At 38.5% G+C, this 20,214-nt stretch overlaps 1 protein-coding gene across 1 annotated transcript in view; it reads right to left on the reverse strand.

Moving 5' to 3' along the window:
• The window catches only part of KCNH8 (potassium voltage-gated channel subfamily H member 8), a 347,390-nt gene that overhangs the window by 231,878 nt on the left and 95,298 nt on the right, over positions 1 to 20,214 (reverse strand). Inside the window, exon 2 of the mRNA XM_036901045.2 lies at positions 3,415 to 3,648. Within this exon, the coding sequence (XP_036756940.2) occupies positions 3,415 to 3,648 (234 nt within the window). The remainder of the gene's footprint in view (positions 1 to 3,414; positions 3,649 to 20,214) is intronic.

Consider the following 20,214-nt stretch of genomic DNA (forward strand, 5'->3'; position numbering starts at 1 on the left):
TTTATTGTGGCTGAATCCCTCTGCATTTTGGGATGAATTCTTCTGGAGAATGCTGTCTCCCACACAGTGGGTCCCGCATTTTTGCTGAGTCAGGAGAGGAGGACAGATCCTCGAGGAAGGACAACTCCAGGGGGGGACAGAAGAGGGTTTTCCTTAAGAGGAAGGGGGGTATCCAGCACATGAGGCATGAACAAGAGGCTGTCTTTGTGCTGCAGGAGGGAGGGAAGTGAGGCAAGATGAACACATCACTAGGAATGGAGGTTCTGCCAAGCTGGGTCAGGCTGGTATAGGATTTCCTGCTTTCATTTTCCCTGGGACTCAGTGAACAGGCCTATCTGCCATTCGGATCAGAGTGTCTTCCTTTATGATAAGTCCCAGCAGATGTCCTACACCTCTGGAATACTCTGCACTTCAGAAGCCCTGGGTGAGGCTATTATAATTACAGGCATGGGCAGGAAGAGGAAGAGCAGCCTTTTCCCATCACTTTTCCTGGGAGGTCAGGAGACCAGCTGCAGCACTGGGGGGCCAGGAGGCAAAGCAGCTCAGCCACAGATCATTGACACATATCTGGACAGGATGAGAATCAAGCCTTTCTAAACTACATTAAAAGAAAATGATCCTTGAAGGAGAGGAGAACCCTTGAGGTCATAAGCATATTAAAATTGGAAATGCAAACATCCTCTAAATTATCCATAGGTCCCTCTGATAATCAACCTCAATGCCATTCAGCAAGCATGCCTGGAGAAACTAACACATGGTGGACACTGCTCCAGAGTCAAGTCCTGTGCACTGGAGATGTGGAAATACCTAATGTACATACTGTACCTTCAAAGGCTCACGATTGTGTGTGGAGAGAGATATTCATAAAAACAGTGATAATACATCAGGGTTATCACAGGGGAGACAGTGATTTACAATCATTTGTAACTGGATCAATTCATTTTGCTCAAAATTTCAGACAATTTCCCATAGTGACTGGCTCAGAGGGGATGGATGCCTTTAATGACTTCCACCCAAAGGAGTCCAAGGCCACAGGCATCTTATGAAAAACTAAGCTCAGGAAATTTCAGGAGGGTTAATTCCCATCCTGTGCTGCATATTTTCCATTTATCTGGTCCCCAGAGTTCCCATCTTTTGGGCTCCCCACCTACATTCTCTTTCTCACTGATGCATCTTTGGATATTCTGAGGTGGCTTAAAAAGGAAGACACTCCGATGAATCAGCAGTGACCTCTGCGAGGCCCTATCTTGAGCAGGACACGTCTGCATTCAGTGGCCACCTCAGACAAAGGTGTCTTTTCCCTTTGTTCCTCCAGACGGTGGTTTTATCACTCCTTACCCAGCTGCCATCTCAGTGACATCCTTTATTTTCTTTGATCTCAGGCCTTCTTTTCAATGAGTGCGGTATAATTAGACAGAGCTGGAATCCTTTTATTTTATCCTTTTTGCCATGTAGGCCTTATCCATTGACCCTGGGAAGGATACAGTGGTCTGAACTATGTTTCTAGTGCCAAAGAACGGACACCATGCCCTTCCTGGGGTGCTGCTCTCCAGTATTTCACGACTGCTGCACATCCAAAAGTCACATGATCAAAGAATGTCCCCCAAGGACAAACAACTTAGAAAAGGGGGTGGGGTTCACCTGTCCGGGATCCTAGTTCTCTTCTGACAATGACCCTAAGACAGCAAGACAGGAGAGGCTAGGGATGCTGTTAACCATCTGTGATGCACAGAACACCCTCCCGCAACAGCTAATACCAGCCCCAAAGTCAATAGTGCCGATGCAATGGAGAAACCCCGAGTTAGAGTGAAATTTCAATGTTGTAACAAAAAGACCCCAAAATGTAGTGCTCAAACAAGAGAGAAATGTGTTTGTCTTTTGTGGGGTGGGGTAGGTGGATCTGCAACCCCACCCCTCTTCCTTCCATACCGTTGCTCTGCATCCTGCGTGGTGTTGCCCTTGTCAAATGGCTGAAGCTGGCTTTCCAGCCTCACCGTCCATCTGACCCATATGTATGGCTTTGCTCAGGCTGCTGTAAGAGAATGCTGTAGACTGGGGGGCTTGAACAGAAATCTATTTTCTTACAGTTCTGGAGGCTGGAAGTGGATATTAAGGGGCCAATAGGGTTGTGTTCCCTGAGGTCGCTGTCTTCGGTGTGCAGAAAGCCACCTCCTCACTGGGTGCTCACGTAACCTTTCCTGTGGGCAGATGTGTCCTTGGCGTCTCTTTCTCTTCTTTTAAGAACACCAGTCATGTTGAAGTAAAGCCCCACCCTTATGACCTCTTTAATCTTAGGTACCTCTTTAAAGGCCCCATCTCCAAATACAGTCCCATTAGGGGTTGGGGTTTCAACAGAGGAATTTTTGAGGACACAAGGTTCAGTCCCTAACACCATGGGAAAGGAGAAGAAGAGAAATCAGAGGACAAAACTTCATCTTTTAGGGACTTTACCTAGAAGTTACACATGAACTAGATCCTTGCATATCACTGGCCAAAAATGGAATCAACTGCCCAACCTAAGCACAAAGCAGGTGGGAAATATATTCTCTAGCTTGGGGGCCATGTGCCCAGCTAAAACTCAGGGGGATATATGTTATTTTCAGGAAAACTATCAAAGAGAGAGAAAGGAATTGGAAAATGACAATTTGTCTAATTTTTTATTGAGCATTTCCCCACTTTAATGCCTTTTGGATTTACCTCATTCCAGGGGCCCATAGAATAATGATATGGTTTCCCACAGAGGACTCAAGTACCATAGACTCAAGACCTGACAGTCTCTTTCATTCAGAAGAATCACAGAACTACAGCCACAGAAAACACTTAGTATTTCCTCAGTGGCAGTTTTGAGTCCAGGCAAACTTACTCTCACCCTGAGACACCATGTGTCTCTTATTTTGTCTTTATAATTTTAAAAAGTAGTGAGAAAGGCTCTGTGGTCAGGGAACTGGAAAAGAAAATTCCTGTGTCCTTTAAATTAACTTCTGTTTCTGCCAGTGAATACTTGGTTATGTCTTTAATAACTGAGGTTTGACATGTGGTTCCTAAAAGCATTAAATTTGGAAAAATACCTCTGGAAAAAAGATCATCTGTTAATATATTAAGGACTATCAAATCTAATTTATATTTTAAGAATGACCATAATAAAACAGTAACACACTTTATTTTAACATATATTAACTCAGTTAATATATTGGCACTAAATAGCTATAATTCTAATGCTAAAGTTTCAAGCAGTATATGCTGCTAATGGCTAAAACAAGGCCATTGTCCAAGTCATTTATGGAACTTCTATAACAGACTATTTATGTGAAATACCATTAAGCTTTAATGGGAATTATGGAGCAATTATGGAGCCAAAAGACAGTGACTTTTCACAACCGTCCAGTGAGCATCAATCTAAAAAAATCTACTCACCATTCTTCTTGTAGAACATAATTTCTCCTTTGAATTCTGTTTTTTCCTCCAGTGACTTTTCTATTTGAAGCATCAGTTGCTCATTGGTTTCAACCCCAAATAAGAATTTGCAGCTGCAACTCTTCTGCATGACTTCAGTTCGGGCAAACCCAGCAAGCTCGCAGAAGCCATCAGAACAGTAGACGATGGGGAACCCCTTCGCCACCTGGGCATTCGCGAGGATGAAGTTGCTATCTGTAGGGCAACAAGAAGACACTCAGCAACTAAGCATGAGCCACTCTTTTAATGCACACTTCCCTAACAATTATGAGCACACGTGTTTAAATGCCAGTGCTTAAAATGCTTTTAAATATCTAAGTATCTTCAGAAGGCAGTGCCTAAAATGCATGTCCCCATATGCTGGGGCAGCAAAGAAACACTTCCAAAACATAAAATGACACTGACCAACAGAAGTATGTGTTAAGTTCTGACTTCGGCTTGCATTTTGAAATGTGCTGTGGAGGGAACACAGTATTCATTGGTCTACTTTGAGGCACTTACAATCTAGTTGGCGTTCTTGAGCACGGCATCTGGGTCATACCCTGAATCTGCTACTTGATGTGTAAACGTACTTGAACAAGTTACTCACACACTCAACCTCAGTTTCCTTAGCTTTGGTTTCCCCAAAAGCAGACCCTGAACAAGGACTTGAGTGTGAATAGTTTACCTGGCAGGTGATTTCAGGAAGTAAGCCAGTGGGGAATTGAGAATAGAAGGGAAAAAAGGAATGAAAGATAAGAAGGGTTTTATTATTATGGGCAGCCCGAGGCTCCCTCACATAAGCACCCTAGAAGTGACTGTGAAGAATACAGTTCAAGGTTTTGCTACTAAGGGGAGGGAAAGATGGGTATTTATCTATCAACACCCACACCTCACTGGTTAAGAGTCACTTCTAGAGTACCAATATGCTGGCATCTCTGGACTACCCATCTGGGATAAGTACACTCTATAGAGGTTGCTCGGGCAGTGAGATGCTGGAAATCTTTGGTCTATGAGGACAGGGTCTGCTCATGATCTCAAGGATGAGTGAAGATGGTATTGGAAGGGCACTGACAGGTATGATAATATTACTTCCTTTATCGGCATGTTGTGAGGACTTATGAGAAATGCATATACTGAGCTCATAGTAAAGTGGCAGAAATAAGTGCTCAATAAAAATTATTAAGAGTATTATTCACATCTTTATGGTTATTACTTCAACAAAGAAGAATCAGAGGACAATCAAAAGCAGCAGATAACTGTTAAGTGCTTAGAGATAGCTACTGCAGACAAGCCTGAGAGGCAATATTCAGGGAAGGTTCTTGTAGGATGAATTTTTTTTTTGAGATTAAATTTGAGGTTTGCATATGATGTTTATAGGCCAAAATATGCATGTTGTAGATGGGGTATAAGATAAGGTGCTTTTAAAACCTGTTGTGGGGTGACTTAGGTTCAGAATGAATTAGAGACTATCATTAAATCATTCATTCATCCACTAATGAAACATTTATTAGACACTATCACATACCAGGCAATATTAGAGGCTGGGATTTTAAAGATAATATGTACAAAAATAGAAATAGAAAGAACTAGAGCATACGTTGTTAAATGAAAAAAAGCCAAGATTCAGTATAGCATGTTATTAGATGAACTATTTATCTGAAACTATATAAACACATAAATATGTAGAAGTATATCCAAATACGAAATGTTTAGGTATACCTAAAAATGCCTGGAATCACTGGTAGCTGTACCCTTTCAATTTTAGACCATATGCTTGATGTACTGCCTACTCAAAAAGCAGTATGTTTGAAAGAAGTTTGGAGCAGACAGCTTATCTTGTGCACCATGAAGAAGGAGGAATTGCAGCTCTTTCTCAATAGCCAGCAGACAAGCCCTGAGGATCTTCTCCAGGGGGTTTGCCATCTTCTTTTCAACATATGTTGTGTGTTTCCAGAGTCCACCTTTAGGTGGCAGAATGAAATCCATTCTCCTCATCTGTGCTTCCATCAGCCCTGAGCACAGACTACCGATTCTAGTGTGGACATCTGCCTTCTGCCTGGGCTGGGCTGGCCCTTCTCTCTTCCTGTCACCCTCTCCCTGTGCAGAGAAGCCAGAGCTAAAACCCGCATTCTAATGGCATGTTGTTTTGAAGCCATGGGAGTGAATTAAATTATCCCAGACTAATATTCAATTCCTTCATATTGTGCAGAAGCATTTACTGAGTGTGTACTAGATGATGGACTTTGGTTCAGGGGCAGAGGCAAAAAAGTTTATAAGCAGACCCTGCCTCTTTAAAGTCAGGAATGTGTGTGAGTTCCCGGCTGGGTCCAGATGTGGGCACCCTCCTCCCCAACTCCGCACACTTTTGGGTCATTCTCTACCCATTCCTCTCTCCATTCTAAGCTTTGGCTAAGAGACTGCTTAGAAAATGTGAATGCATAGCATTAGCAAAGTACTCAAACATCCTAAAAGAGCTTTTTATGCCCTTTCAGAAGCCATTTTTCAGTTAACTGCTGATATGTTTATTGACTTTCTACTATATGCCAGGTGACCTGGCTCCGCCATAAGGCAGGTCCTAGGGTGCAGTGGCAGTGGGTGTTAAAAGATGAATAAGGTGTATTTTCTAGCTCTGAGATAATTACAATTTCATTAAAGAAATGCATGAATATCAGTAACACTAAACATAGCATGTAATAAGTACCAAATCAGTGGTGCACAGACAGTAAGTAATACCAGAGATGAGAGATTAAAGATCCTAGACTTTGAAAATGTTTAGCTAGGGATAAAAACAAAAATAGAGATGATTTATCAAAAGCCCTGGAAGGCTAGGAGCAGAAGCCTCGAGGGGGTGAGCTCAGAGGATGAATGTAGAAACAGGAGCTAGAGACAGGGAGAATGAAGAGTACTACCTTTTGTCCTAAAGTCCAGTTTTCTCATTATTTAAATAGCTACAATAGCTTTCTTTTGTTAGTATTTACCTGGTATGCCTTTCCTCAACTTTCTCCTTTTAACTCTTCTAGAGACTTAGGTTTAGTTGTGTCTGCTACATGGTATGCATTTCAATTTTTAAGAAGTACAATATGATGATATTTCCATCAACCAATTAACTTTACTTTTTATTATTATTTCTATGTCATTTATTTTTTTACCAACTTAATTTGTGCTTTCTCTTTACTGTTATTTTGCCTTTTCAACTTTTAAAAAGTTTGGAATTATACCTTAAAAAGATTGTATAACAATATTTAAGAAGCAATAATAAATACCCATGGATCATTCATCCAGCAAGAACCCCTGTCTCTACCACACAGATTGCATTTCTCTTTCTCCTCTAAGAAGAAATACATAACTTGAATTTTTTTAATAATCACACCTATTAATAAATTTTTGTACCACTTACAGGTGTATCCTCAAGTGACATACTCTTTTTTTCTGATTTTTATGGTGTATATTATGTTATTTCATTTTACATATTTCTTTTATGAATTTCCTTAGCATCTTTATAATTATTTATGGACATAAGAGCTACATAAACTTCTACAAATAAAAAACCTGCTAAACAATTCACCAAATTGCCTGATCTGTGTGTGTCAATTAAGAATTAGAGTGTGTTTGGGGTAGTTAATTCTTCCTGCAAATTAAAGGAAAAACAAAGCAAAAAAAAAAGTTATGTATTTGGTTTTTTCTGTCTATATTTAGCACCTGTCCTCAATATGTAATTGCATTTCAGTTCCAAAGAGAATTTAGTGTCAGTCGGTGCCTTGTAAGCTTAGTCTGTTTACTCTGTGAATCTTCCTTCTGTTTGGGAAAGAGTCGCTCCTCTTGTCCAGCTATCTACTTGGAAACATATGCTTCCTTGAATACCAGTCGTGGAATCTCCAAAGAAGAAACATTACCTTTGCTTTAGAATTGTGTAAAACAAAGCACTGCCAAAATGATTATGAACCCATCATGGGTACATCACTATCCTTACATATGCTAAGGGTATTTAACCTTTTAAAGAATCAATTATGCATATCTGTTACGCATCTAAATGCCACACAGCTTTTCCTCACTCATTTCTAGGTCATCCCTTGGTGTAAATTCAGTTTTGAGTTCCAGTAAACAGTAGGCTCTAAATGTGTTTACATTTAGGCAGTTGATTATTTTTCTAAATGATTCCTTAGGGGCAAAGCTGGCAGGATCATCAGAGGGAATCCCAGGGTGGGTAGAGACCCAGGTTATTTGGTCTGACTTCTTGAGAAAGAGCACCACTTTCTGTTCAAATGGAGGTATAATAGTCACTGTTGACTTCAGGCACAAAGGGTAGGGAGATAGGAACGGAAAGGTACAGAAGAAAACACAGAGGGTGACATCGACTCCACTACTGACTTCTTTCATCCCTGTACTTGCCCCAATTCTCAGATGAGAACACTGGCCTTGAAATCTTTACTTTCCTGTCCCTGAATATAGGGATTAAAACCAGGACAGACTATGTTTACTATTTCACACTTCTTTCTGCACAGTGACTTCTTTTCTACTTCCAGCAGAAATGGGTGAATTCTAGAACAATATTTTCACTGCTGGCAGTCTACAAAGAGCCCATAGCCACAGATTTGTCTCTATAAAGAACATTTATTAAAAGTTCATTGATGAAGGGAAATACAAATTAAAACCACAATGAGATATCACCTCACACAAGTTCGGATGGCCAACATCAAAAAGGCAAGAAACAACAAATGCTGGAGAGGATGAGGAGAAAGAGGAACCCTCCTACACTGTTGGGGGGGAATGTAAATTAGTTCAACCATTGTGGAAAGCAATATGGAGGTTCCTCAAAGAGCTCAAAATAGAAATACCATTTGACACCAGAATCCCACTCCTAGGAATTTACCCAAAGAATACAACTTCTCAGATTCAAGAAGACATATGCACCCCTATGTTTATTGCAGCACTATTTACAACAGCCAAGACATGGAAGCAACCTCAGTGTCCATCAGTAGAAGAATGGATAAAGAAGAGGTGGTACATATACACAATGGAATATTATTCAGCCATAAGAAGAAAACAAATCCTACCATTTGCAACAACATGAATGGAGCTAGAGCGTATTATGCTCAGTGAAATAAGTCAGGAGGAGAAAGACAAGTCTCAAATGATTTCCCTCATTTGTGGAGTATAACAACAAAGCAAAACTGAAGGAACAAAACAGCAGCCAGACTCACAGACTCCAAGAAGGGACTAGTGGTGACCAAAGGGAAGTGTGTGGGGAGGGAGAGAGAAGGGGATTAAGGGGCATTTTGATTAGCACACACAATGTAGGGGGGGGTTATGGGGAAGGCAGTGTAGCACAGAGGAGACAAGTAATGACTCTATAGCATCTTACTGTGCTGATGGACAGTGACTGCAATGGGGTGTCACGGGGGACTTGATAATATGGATGAATGTACTAACCACAATGTTACTCATGTGAAACCTTCTCAAGATTGTATATCAACAATACCTTAATAAAAAAAAGTTCATTGATGATATCTCTTAAACCAATCTGGGTCTTTCAGCAACCTCTATGTCACTTTTTCATTTCCTCCAGAAAGTCAGTCAATAGCTCAAAAATGTGACAGCAACTTTCTTGGTTCCAAAATATTTTGCACAGACCCACTCCAGAGTCGCACAGGAGGAAAGAAATACAGTCACTACTCAAACGATGTGGTTTCCTATCTCCTCATGCACTTTTAATGTGTATCATAGTATGTTTAAATTTTCCCATTGAAATATCCTTCCTCTGAAATACCCTTCTATTGATGAAGCCTATAAATGTATTCCAAGGAGACTGGAGGCGTAGATCTAACTTAATGCTGCTTTGAGATCTCATGTTTAACTTTACAATCTATCTGAATTTTGCATTCTACAGTGTTTAATATTCATGTTTGTTGGAGAGTTTTTGATTGTTTTAAAATGGGCCTGGCCAAATTTTTAATTCAATCGAAGCTGCAGGAAAGCTTCAGGAAGATGTGCCATTTGCTGTTTATGACTCTGCACATACTAAGTACACCTCAGTGTAACCTAGTTTTGAGAGTCACGACTCCAGGTAGAGTAGCATGAGCTTGGCAGCATTAGGCATCTCCATACCACTCTGTCCCCATGGGCTCAGACACTTCAAGACAACCACCCCCACATGCAGTCCAAGAATGCTCCCTATGGCAGACCCTGCAGTCACTCAAACCAAAGAAGTCACGGAGAGACACTATCTTGGCGTCAAGGAGAGACTTGTACTCCTCAATTCTTTCTGCCAGGAAGACAGAAACTGAGACTTGGATGGTCCATATCTTTACTTCTGAAAAGTGCCTCTACTAGTGCCTCTTTTAAAACCAGTTTAAAAACAGGAAGTTTAAATTTTCTTTTCTGAGTTGCTCCCCTGCTTCCTGAGTTACACTTGCGCACAGGTCCAACAAAGGCGACATCATACCCCTCAAGATATTGATCACAGTCGTCGTTAAATCATCTTTGCATTTCATATTGATTTCAGGGAGCTTAACTGGATCATTTCCAAGTATAATGGCATCTCTATCAGATTAATGGTACTGGCTGCAAGCTAAAGTTTTCAGCATGCCCTCTGCTAAGAGGCTGCTTGGATTTGGAGACTTTTCTGTGTTATAAAAAAAAACAAGATGAAAAATTTACAAAGGGGGATTCTCAGAGTCCTTGTGGTTTATACATAACTTAGGGGCATGTTTCAAATGGTTACACTGTCAGTTTTCATCATTCACTTATGGTCTGACTTTTAAAATACTGTGTAAATTAGCACATGAGACAGGCAAAATTAGAAGAAAAATTTTGTTAAAGCTGGAATTCTAGTACTCAAGTTGTAGCAGGAAGCACTAAGTTGGATCTGTGTGTGAGGATATCTTGCTCTCTTCAGTCCAATAAGCACATAAACAGAGACAACTGTAAACAAATGTGATTCACCACCTTGCCACTGGGAGCCTGGTCCTGGGTCAGCAGAATCAACCTCAGTTGGGCGACTTCTAGGAAATGTGCAGTCTTAACCCTCACCCCAGAACCCTGAATAGGAATTTGCATTTTAACAAAATGCATATGCACATTAAAGTGTGAGGGGCTCCCTTAAAATATCACTGGAAAGACCTATAAGAATGAGAGTAAATTGACTGGAGTTAGGGCAACTGTTCACTAAAAAAAAAAAAAAAAAGGAAAAGAGGCTTATTTTCACTGTATACTTTTTGAGTTTTGTGCCATATACATGTAACACCTCAAAAATATCTTAAAATTCAGTTTTCATTTATATGTCATTCATTTCAATGGCTTAATAAAAATAACTTGATTAAAAACAAATAATAATTTAAAGGAGTAAAAAAAAGCTAGATAAACAAATTTTTAGATTTCCAATAAGCAAACATAAAAGCTCACAATGACAAATTTGAAGCAAATGTCGTACACTCTTTATCACCATAATTTGGTAATAGCAAAATCTTCAGTGAGTTTTGCAAATTCCACTTTTTCAGCTGTGTGAGCTTCAGTGTTGAGTTGTACCAATTCTTCCAGGTGTTTAGTTTTCTGGAATTCAGTAAATGACTTCAATTTTGAAAAAGAATGATTTTGACTTACAAGATGGTGACCATACTCATCAAACTAAAGTGAATGAGTGAGACACTTCAGAATACCTCAAAGGCAATCGTAAAACATGTTTATCCACAATTAATACCCTATAAACAAGACTATTGTTTTAAAAATAATACCCAAATGGTCCTAAACAACTCATCTCATGATCATAGTTTTCATCCTGACGTGCTACTTCCAGTAATGTCTTTGGTAAGTAGACACAAATTTTATTTTCATTAGAAAACTGGTTAAGCAAACAACAGAAAGCTAACTAATCTTCAACAAAGACCTTTCTCTAAAGTACTCAGTGAAGAAATTATGACACACATCTATCCAGTAAAGAAACCTACTGTGCACTCGTGAACTAAGCCTTTTGGAATAGTCAAGGGACTCTGGCATCGTAAGAGGCTACTTTGTAATTTACTAATCCAGGACGCTGCATTTTCATCACTACCCTAGATAGTGCAGGCTAACTTGTTTCAAACACTGACTAGAGAAACGAACTAGGTATGATGTAAATATCCCTGAATTTGCATATTTATTATTCTTGCATTTTCACATTGATAATTCCTGTCCCTCCCTACTCCTCCCTCAAATAAAATATGAACCATAGGTCAGCTTTCTGGGAAGGTCAAGGTTTTTCCTGCTTTTGCAAAGAGCAGCGGAAGAGAAAGCTCACTGTCAACTATACTTTCCCTCTTTTCAATGTACTTAAATGGATGTTATGAACATGTATACTCCCTCAAGCTGGCAGCAGTGTAAGTCAGAGAAAACATTAGCCAGAAAGTGACAGGGAAGGTTCAGAGTCTGGCCATCTTGGGGTCTGGATTTTGTGCACAATTTCATTTAGTATAATTTTTTTTCTCTTAAATAAATGTGAATTACCAAATATGTAGCTAATTGTGTTTCAAATTGTAAACTTCGTAAAATTTCTCTTAGGAGTTTGTTGGAAGACAAAGTAAGACCACATGACAGTATTTTCATTCTGAAGAACAGTCATTTGTTGTTGCCATGTCATCTGGCCTCTTCAAGAGCAGATTAGATGGACCCAGCAAATGAAACTAGCCATATTCTATGAATACCCAGCTTCCCAAAATACTTCATTCAACTTGTCCCCTCATTCTCCTCCAGCACATCCTAGATTTTGTTTGCAATTATGCTTAATTCAAAGAATATTTCCTTTTAATTTCAAATAGACTGGAACAGGTGTTTACTTCAAACACAGATGAAGATTTTTTAAGAGAGCAATTAAGCCATATTTACTCACTCACTATTTTTTTTTACATTTAAATGTATTTAAATTTGCATTTTTGAAGACACTATATACAAGTTAGTGTGCCCAGTGCCCTGGAGTGGCTCAGCCTTTGTTTCTCTGCACAAACTTTGCTTATATTCTGTGGAAGCTGATGCAATTCAAATGCTTTTCATAATTTGGTAGCAGTCTCTACCACCTCACCTGCCCAGTGCATAATCTTCCCTGCTTCACAATACTCATTAGATTAGATGGGAAAGATGAGTGGTTTCACAGAAGATAACTAAATTAAGTAGCCGGAAACACGCGAATAAACTAATTTGATAGTTATAGATATTCCACAGCTGTGAGACTAGGGGTTTTTGTGTGTGTGTGTGTGTGTGTGTCTTTATAATAATGCAAAATGAGTGCAAAGCTTTAATTAAGGTGATCCCTGCTAAAGCCAGATCTCTGGGAACTTGTGGGAGAGGTGGAAAACATTGTTAAATGTTTTCTTTGTTTCTGCATCCCTTTAATGTAAATCCCACTTGATGGTGGTGTATGATCTTTTTAATATATTGTTGAATTCAGTTTGCTAAATTTTGCTGAGGATTTCTGCATCTATGTTTGTGAAAGATATTGGCCTGTAATTTTCTTTTACATTGGTGTCTTTTTCTGATTTTGGTATCAGGGTAATGCTGGCCCTATAAAATGAGTTTGGAAGAATTCCCTCCTCTTCTGTTTTTTCGAAGAGTTTAAGAATGATTAGTATTATTTGAATGTTTTGTAGAACTTACCAGTGATACCATCTGGCTTTAGACTTTTGTTTGTGGGGATGTTTTGATTATTGATTTAATCTCTTTACTAGTGATTGGTCTGTTCAGATTTTCTATTTCATCATGGTTGAGTCTTGGTAGGTTGTATGTTTCTTGGAATGTATCCATTTCTTCCAGGTTGTCCAATTTGTTAGCATGTAATTGTTCACAGTAGTCTTTTATGGTCTTTTATATTTCTGTGGTATCAGAAACACCTCCTTTTTCATTTCTGATTTTGAGTCCCCTTTATTTTTTGCTTAGTGAGACTACCTAAGGGCTTAGCAATTCAGTTTCGTCTTCTCAAAGAAACAGCTCTTAGTTTCATTAATCTTTTCTACCAACTTTTTAGTCTCTACTTATTTCTGCTCTAATTTTTATTTCCTTCTATTAACTGTGAGCTTCATTTGTTCTTCTTTATCTAGTTCATTGTGGCATAAAGTTAGATTGACTGAGACTTGTTTCTTGAGGTAGACATTTATCACTATGAACTTTCCTCTTAGAACTGCTTTTGTAGCATCCTACAAATTTTAATGTATTTCCATTTTCATTTGTTTCAAGGTGTTTTTTAATTTCTCTTTGACTTCTTCTTTGACCCATTAGTTGTTCAGTACCATGCTATGTAACCACCACCCCACCCCACCCCATATTGTGAATTTTTCAACTTTCTTCTTGTAATTGATTTCATATGTATTCAGGGTATGTGGTTTCATACCACATGGTCAGAAAAAGTGCTTGACATGATTTCAATTTTCTTAAATGTATTAAGACTTGTTTTGTGGCCTAACATATGCTCTATCCTGCCTAAGAAGAATGTGTATTCTGTTGCTTTTGGATGGAATATTCTGTATTTATCTGTTAAATCCATCTGTTTCAATGTGTCATTTAAGGCTGATGTTGCCTTATCGATTTTCTATCTGAATGATGTATCCATTGATGTAGGTGAGGTATGAAAGTCCACTACTATTATTGTGTTGATGTATATTTAGGTGTTAATATTTGCTCTATATATTTAGGTGCTCCTGATTTGGGTGCACAAATATTTACAAATATAGTATCATACTGTTGGATTGACCTCTTTATTATTATGTAACACCTATCTTTTGTCTCTTATTGCAGTCTTTGTTTTAAAGTCATCTTTTTTCATACCTTTACTTTGAATCTCTGTGTGGATCCTTACATCTAAAGTGAGCCTCTTGTAGGCAGCATATAGATGGGCTTGTTTTTTTATCCATTCCGTTGTTCCATGTCTTTTGATTCAAGAATTTAGTCCAGCAAAACCCTATATCCAGACTTTATTGGGTGAGAAAAGTAAAATCCTATTTATTTAAGCCATTGATATTTGGGTTTTGGGAATCTACAGCTGAAAGCATTCTTAAAAGAAACATAAAATATCATGAATATTTCCCTATTTATTCCTGTTTTTATAACCATAATTTTCCTGGTGATATAATAATCAATATGCCAAAAGTTACTTAGTTAATCCTCTATTAGAATTACATATGCCTCTTAGAACTTTCTAGGCCTGTTCCTGAGAAGATTTTGGTGTTACTAAAATTTAAAGTTAGTATTTTGGATACATCTTCTGGAATAAAAAGGACTATAAGATACCCTCCTCCCATCTACTGTTAGGTAAAAATTGATATCAAATGACCTTGAAGACTTGCGCCATATGCTAGAATTTCCAACAAAAGTCCATCAAGGGAGAAACCTAAAATGTATATCTCATGACATAAATGAATGCTGTGAAGTAGAATCATCCTAATTATTTTTCTGGTTTTGTTCTATGTCAGATTACAATTTTAGATACAGGGAGTTTAAGTAATTGGTTCTTTTGCCCTTGTAAAGGCTTTTCTAGCATTGTTATTCATCCACAATTGGAAAGCAAGATACATTTACTCAGCATGTGGTTATTAAATCATGAAACGAGAGTTATTATTCTATACAAAGAAGTTATTAGAAAGAGATACAAGTGCCTGCAAAAACAAAGACCTGGAATCATCTCTACCTCATGGATTTTTTTGCTTTTTCAGTTTACGATTGTCTAGTCTACTAATTTCACAGAGATGGGAAAATTGCACCATTTCATGTATTTACAACATTGCCACAAAGAATAGAAAGTGGTCTTGTTCTATGTTTGTCCAGAAAGTAGAAGCAAGGCCCATGGATTGACATTACAAGGAAAAAGATCTCATCTTAACATGAATAATTTTATCTGTAGTTGAGGCTACCCAAAAGGTCACAAGTTTTCTCAAATATGTGGAGCTTCACTGAGGTGGATGAATGACACAAATGCAATAGGAAGGGGATTACAATAAGCAGCAGAAACTGGGCCTAGATGACTTTCGAAGCCATTTGAAAAAAAATCTAAGAAATGCTCTTGCCATGCTTTGTTGAAGGGTTTCTTCCAAAGCAGCCCTGGATCTGCAGATCTTTACTTATAAACATAGAAATAAAGTATTCCAAACCTAAGTGCTAACATTGTCATCATAAAATTTGTGGGATGTTTAAATTATAAATTATTATAAATGCATAGGTATGTATTTATGCCTTAGCCAATACTCTCAAAATAGACCTTTTAGTCACATTTTTCCTATGTGTTTCCAAAAAATAAAGATATGATTTGGATTTAAATCATTTTGAAACAAAAAATATAAACACACACACACACACACACACACACACACTCACACACACAAACACCCTGGATCTACATTAGCCCTTGATTCTGTTCTGGGTCCCACAATTGTCCACCCACTTTATCAGAGTTGATATGCAAATTATAGAGATTTCTCAGTGTTTGTTGTTTGCACACGCTCCAAACTCAGTTGATAAAGTACAGGGTCTTCATTGCCTGTATTTATATGACCTTAATTATTTACTGATATTTGTTTCTGTACAGATGCATGTAAAGAACTGAAATCAAAGACTGTACTGCTATCCAGTGCATGTGCCTACCATTGTCGGTGCCTCTAATGCCCACATGTGTGGTCCTTGTGCTAATGTCATCAAAGACAGGACTTTGCAAGGCTTTTGGAGTGAAGAACCAAGTTGTCATGCACAACTAAGCAGGTCATGTCCTGATCAAGTGTGCCTGTCGGAGGGCTGTGTGGAGGCTAAATCCAGCCTGAACTCAGCTCACCGAGCCATGAGCTCTGGGGCTGGGCCATGTCCACTGGACATATGATCTCCCATCAAATTTACCTTCCCAGGAAATTCACAAACAATTATAGAAACAAAACAAATGAAAAACAAACTTATAGTGCTCTTTTGCTGCATTAGCGTGTATTGTTTAACTTGACCATGAAAGATACATTTATATCCTATAATCTCATAACATTCTATGAAACAGATAAAAATACTGAAATTAAAATAAATTAAGTGACTTCCAAAAGAATTACAATTAGTAGAAGGAGAATAAGAAAGTCAAAATACTGAAATTAAAATAAATTAAGTGACTTCCAAAAGAATTACAATTAGTAGAAGGAGAATAAGAAAGTCAAGGTCAATTGGGTCTTAAAACTAATTGTTTAAAATAATTGCACTGAAATATTTTTAGTGTTTTATATGTATGGCACACAGGATACTGAGGCCTACTGTATTACAAAGAGGTAATAATAATAATTTACATATTCAAAATATATTCCTTTATCTTTTTGTTCCTTGTCTTTTCTTAGATATCTCCATTTTGTTATGTTTAACATGAACACCTATTAATGGAGATCAGGCCATCCTAAAGCTACTTAAGTTGGGTGAATAATTTTAAGTATTGCCTCATCTCAAACTTAACAGCCTATCTTCCTTTGCCAGGTTCTAAGAAATGGTTGTATAAGATGGTTAGAGTGTAATAGTTTTACCTAATTCTATATGTGATGTTGTGATTTACACTAAGAAATATATGTTTGGTCTTCCTGGCACACAGCTCCTAAAACTCTTGTAATTTCCTAAGCAATATTAGCAATGGGAGAAGAGCTGGAGGTGGAAACATCACCAACGACTAGTGATCTAATCAAGCATGGCTGCCTAATGAAGCCTCCATAAGACCCCAAAAGCATGGAATGTGTAGAGCTTTCAGGTTAGTGAATGGATGGCGATGCTGGGAGGACAGCACACCAGGAAAGCATGGAGGCTCTGTGCCCTTTCTCCAGACCTTCCCTGTGTATCTCCTCTATCCGGCTGCTCCTGAGTTGTGTCTTTTATAATAAACCAGTAATCTAGTAAGTCAAATGTTTTCCTGAGTTCTGTGACCCACTCTAACAAATTAAGTGAGCCCAGGGAGGGGATTGTAGGAACCTCCAATGTAGAACCTGTGAGTCGGAAGAACAGGTGACAACCAGAACTTGTGATTGGCATCCAAAGTGGGTGGAGGGAGGTGGTCTCGTGGAGCCTTTAACCTGAGTTCCTGATATTAAATTGTAGGACACCCAGCCAGCTTCACATAATTGCTCCTGTAAGGAAAACCCCACATACCCGTGTCAGAGGGGAGTGCATGTGGCATGAGTGTAGAGGAGAAACTCAGAAGCATTTTCCAAAGCACTCTGAGAACCTCACCATATTTAGTTTTGTCCAGTCTTAGTTTTCCTGTCTGTCTTGTATTCCAGACTTTCTCCAATGCCCTGATCCCCCACCTTCAACACATGCAGACCCCCACCCAGTGCACATACCAGCCCCTGCCTGTTCACTCCCTCCCCGGAGAGACGCCAGAGACATTCATCTCAGATGCAGGAACAGGTTGGGGAGTAGAGGGAGGAAACGATGAGGCACGGAGAGAAGAGAGTGCGGTTTGGCAAGGTACGCCTAGCCACACCTCTGCTGTTATTGTTCTTAACCAAAAAGTTAACCAAGAACCTGATGCCAGGCAGAGGAAGACTTCCGAACGATTAAGAGACCAATAATTTCTATGGAGCCCCTCAAGCCTCCCTGTCCCACACTGGTTACTGCGCTGGAGAGCTACAGAAGGAAAAACCCCTCTGGAAACTCTGGGGAGCTGTTTATATACTATTAAAAGATTCTCATGTTAGTTATACTAGCAAGTCTGGGACTGTGCCACGAAGCTTTTCCCTGCCTTTCCCCACCATCGTTCCCCATCTGGATACATAAAAATATCATTTAGTCAGTGACCTATTTTTTTTAAACTTATCTCTAACTAAAAAGCCCTATGTTGGAATTTAACTACTTTCTCAAACAAATGTGCAATGTCTATTTCCTTAGTGAGTATAATCAAATCTGTGCCAAAAGTCAGTCTTCTTGGTTTGAATTTTGGCCATTTTCCCTAAAATAATTTGAATAAGTTCAGGCCACTCCAAGTAGCATACTTTTCACTCAGCACCTTAGATTGTTGTGACTCTGTGAATTCAAAGGAGCTGAGACAATCTGGGGGCATTAAAAGATCAACAGTAGCATCTGCACTTTTAAGAAAAATCTGTTAATTTGATAATACTTATCTTTTCTAGTTATAACAGGCTTACATAGATGGTCATTGTTCTATGAGTTTTATTATTAAATATTGAAACATGAAAATTAAAGAGGAATATGACTAACTCCTAGGTACTTATCCAGAATTCATGAATATTAAAATATTTCCCTATTAATTTCTAATTTTATAATATTACAGATGCAGCTGGCATACCTTCTCCAGAAGCACACATAATCCTAGAGTGGGCATATATCCAACTAACCTTTGTTTTTACATTTTTATTATATTTTTTGTGTATATCAACAGCATATAGAAATGTTTTCTGTGTTTGTAAAATTTACAAAAATTGTATCATTCTTTATGGATCATTCTGAAGTCTGTTTCCCCATCTGCAGTAAATTTGGGTTTTGAGATCTATACACATTGGTAGTTATACATCTAACAGTTTCATTTTAACTACTCTAAACATATATCACACTTTCTCTATTCATTCCTCTAAGGATGGATATTTAACTAATGTTCCCCCTCCCATCCTTCCTTCCTCTCTTTTCCTATATTAAACAAAGCAGCAGAACACATAAGCAGGAATTTCAGAGTTTTTCAAAGTTCACCTTTCTCTTACATTTTTAATAAGAAATTAAATAATCTTCCTTATTAGGAGGCAAGGATGTATTTATCCTATTCAAATAGCTAAGCCATATCTGAGCATTATTACCTACAAAAACATTATTCATTTTGGCAAATATTTAACCAGCAATTAATCTAATCATTACCATTTTTCTAGGTATAATGAATAAATGATGCGGGTGACTCTTCTGCTACAAACTTTCCACTTGTGAAAAGTCCTTACTGTAGTATCCTGAAATTGGCACTTACTTAGTGTGCTGGTAGTAATGATGACATCAAATTAAAGTTGTTTCCAACAGTATCGAGGGTTAACAGGGCCAGGTAGAGATGGCAGCTACTTAAGATACCAGCTTGGTTAACATATGGAGAAAGAATATCAAGGCATGAAGTATAAGATATGAAGCAAGTAGCATTTGTAATCAGAACATCAAAAAATGGCCAGGTACTTCTGATAGGGGGAGCTACTTAGGTTGAACAGTAAAAAATTGCCATTTTGTAGGTTAAATATTGGCAATACTTCAATACAGGCTATTACTCATGCTTTCAGGACTTGACATCAGCAGGATTAGTATTTTCTGAAATAGTCAAGAATGATTTGTAAGAGACCTGCAGGTACCAAATATGTGGGACCCCTGCCAGTTGAAATTTGGATGTGTTCCTGTTACACCACATCTCTCAAGTGCTTCATACAATTCTCACACTAATGGGCGGAGGCTCATGCTTTATCCAGGGCTGCCATCCAGAGCTGTGCATGTGTGCATTTTTTCACAAAGGACCCCAGCTAAAGGAGTGCTAGAGGCTAGTGATCAATCTTGCACCCTGGTGTGCTACTTAGATCACCTGAGGGGGTCTCCTTTTCTAATTGGTCTACCCAACAGGTATGCCTTTCTCAAATTTTCACAAAAGCACCTTATAGGCCTCTGTAGATCATCTCTAAATGCTACATAGCTGAGACTTGAAGCATGAGATGAACTGGGTAAGGGAGGGGAATGGTGAGCTGGGCCTTTATAACCCATGCAAATGGCAGCTCTCTTCTGTTAGATGTCAGACCCCTGGTTTTCTTGCAGCTCAAGTTTTTCTACATAAAAAAATCCCTGTGT

This window comes from Manis pentadactyla, chromosome 14 (genome assembly GCF_030020395.1).
Source record: "Manis pentadactyla isolate mManPen7 chromosome 14, mManPen7.hap1, whole genome shotgun sequence".
Classification (NCBI taxonomy): Eukaryota; Metazoa; Chordata; class Mammalia; order Pholidota; family Manidae; genus Manis; species Manis pentadactyla.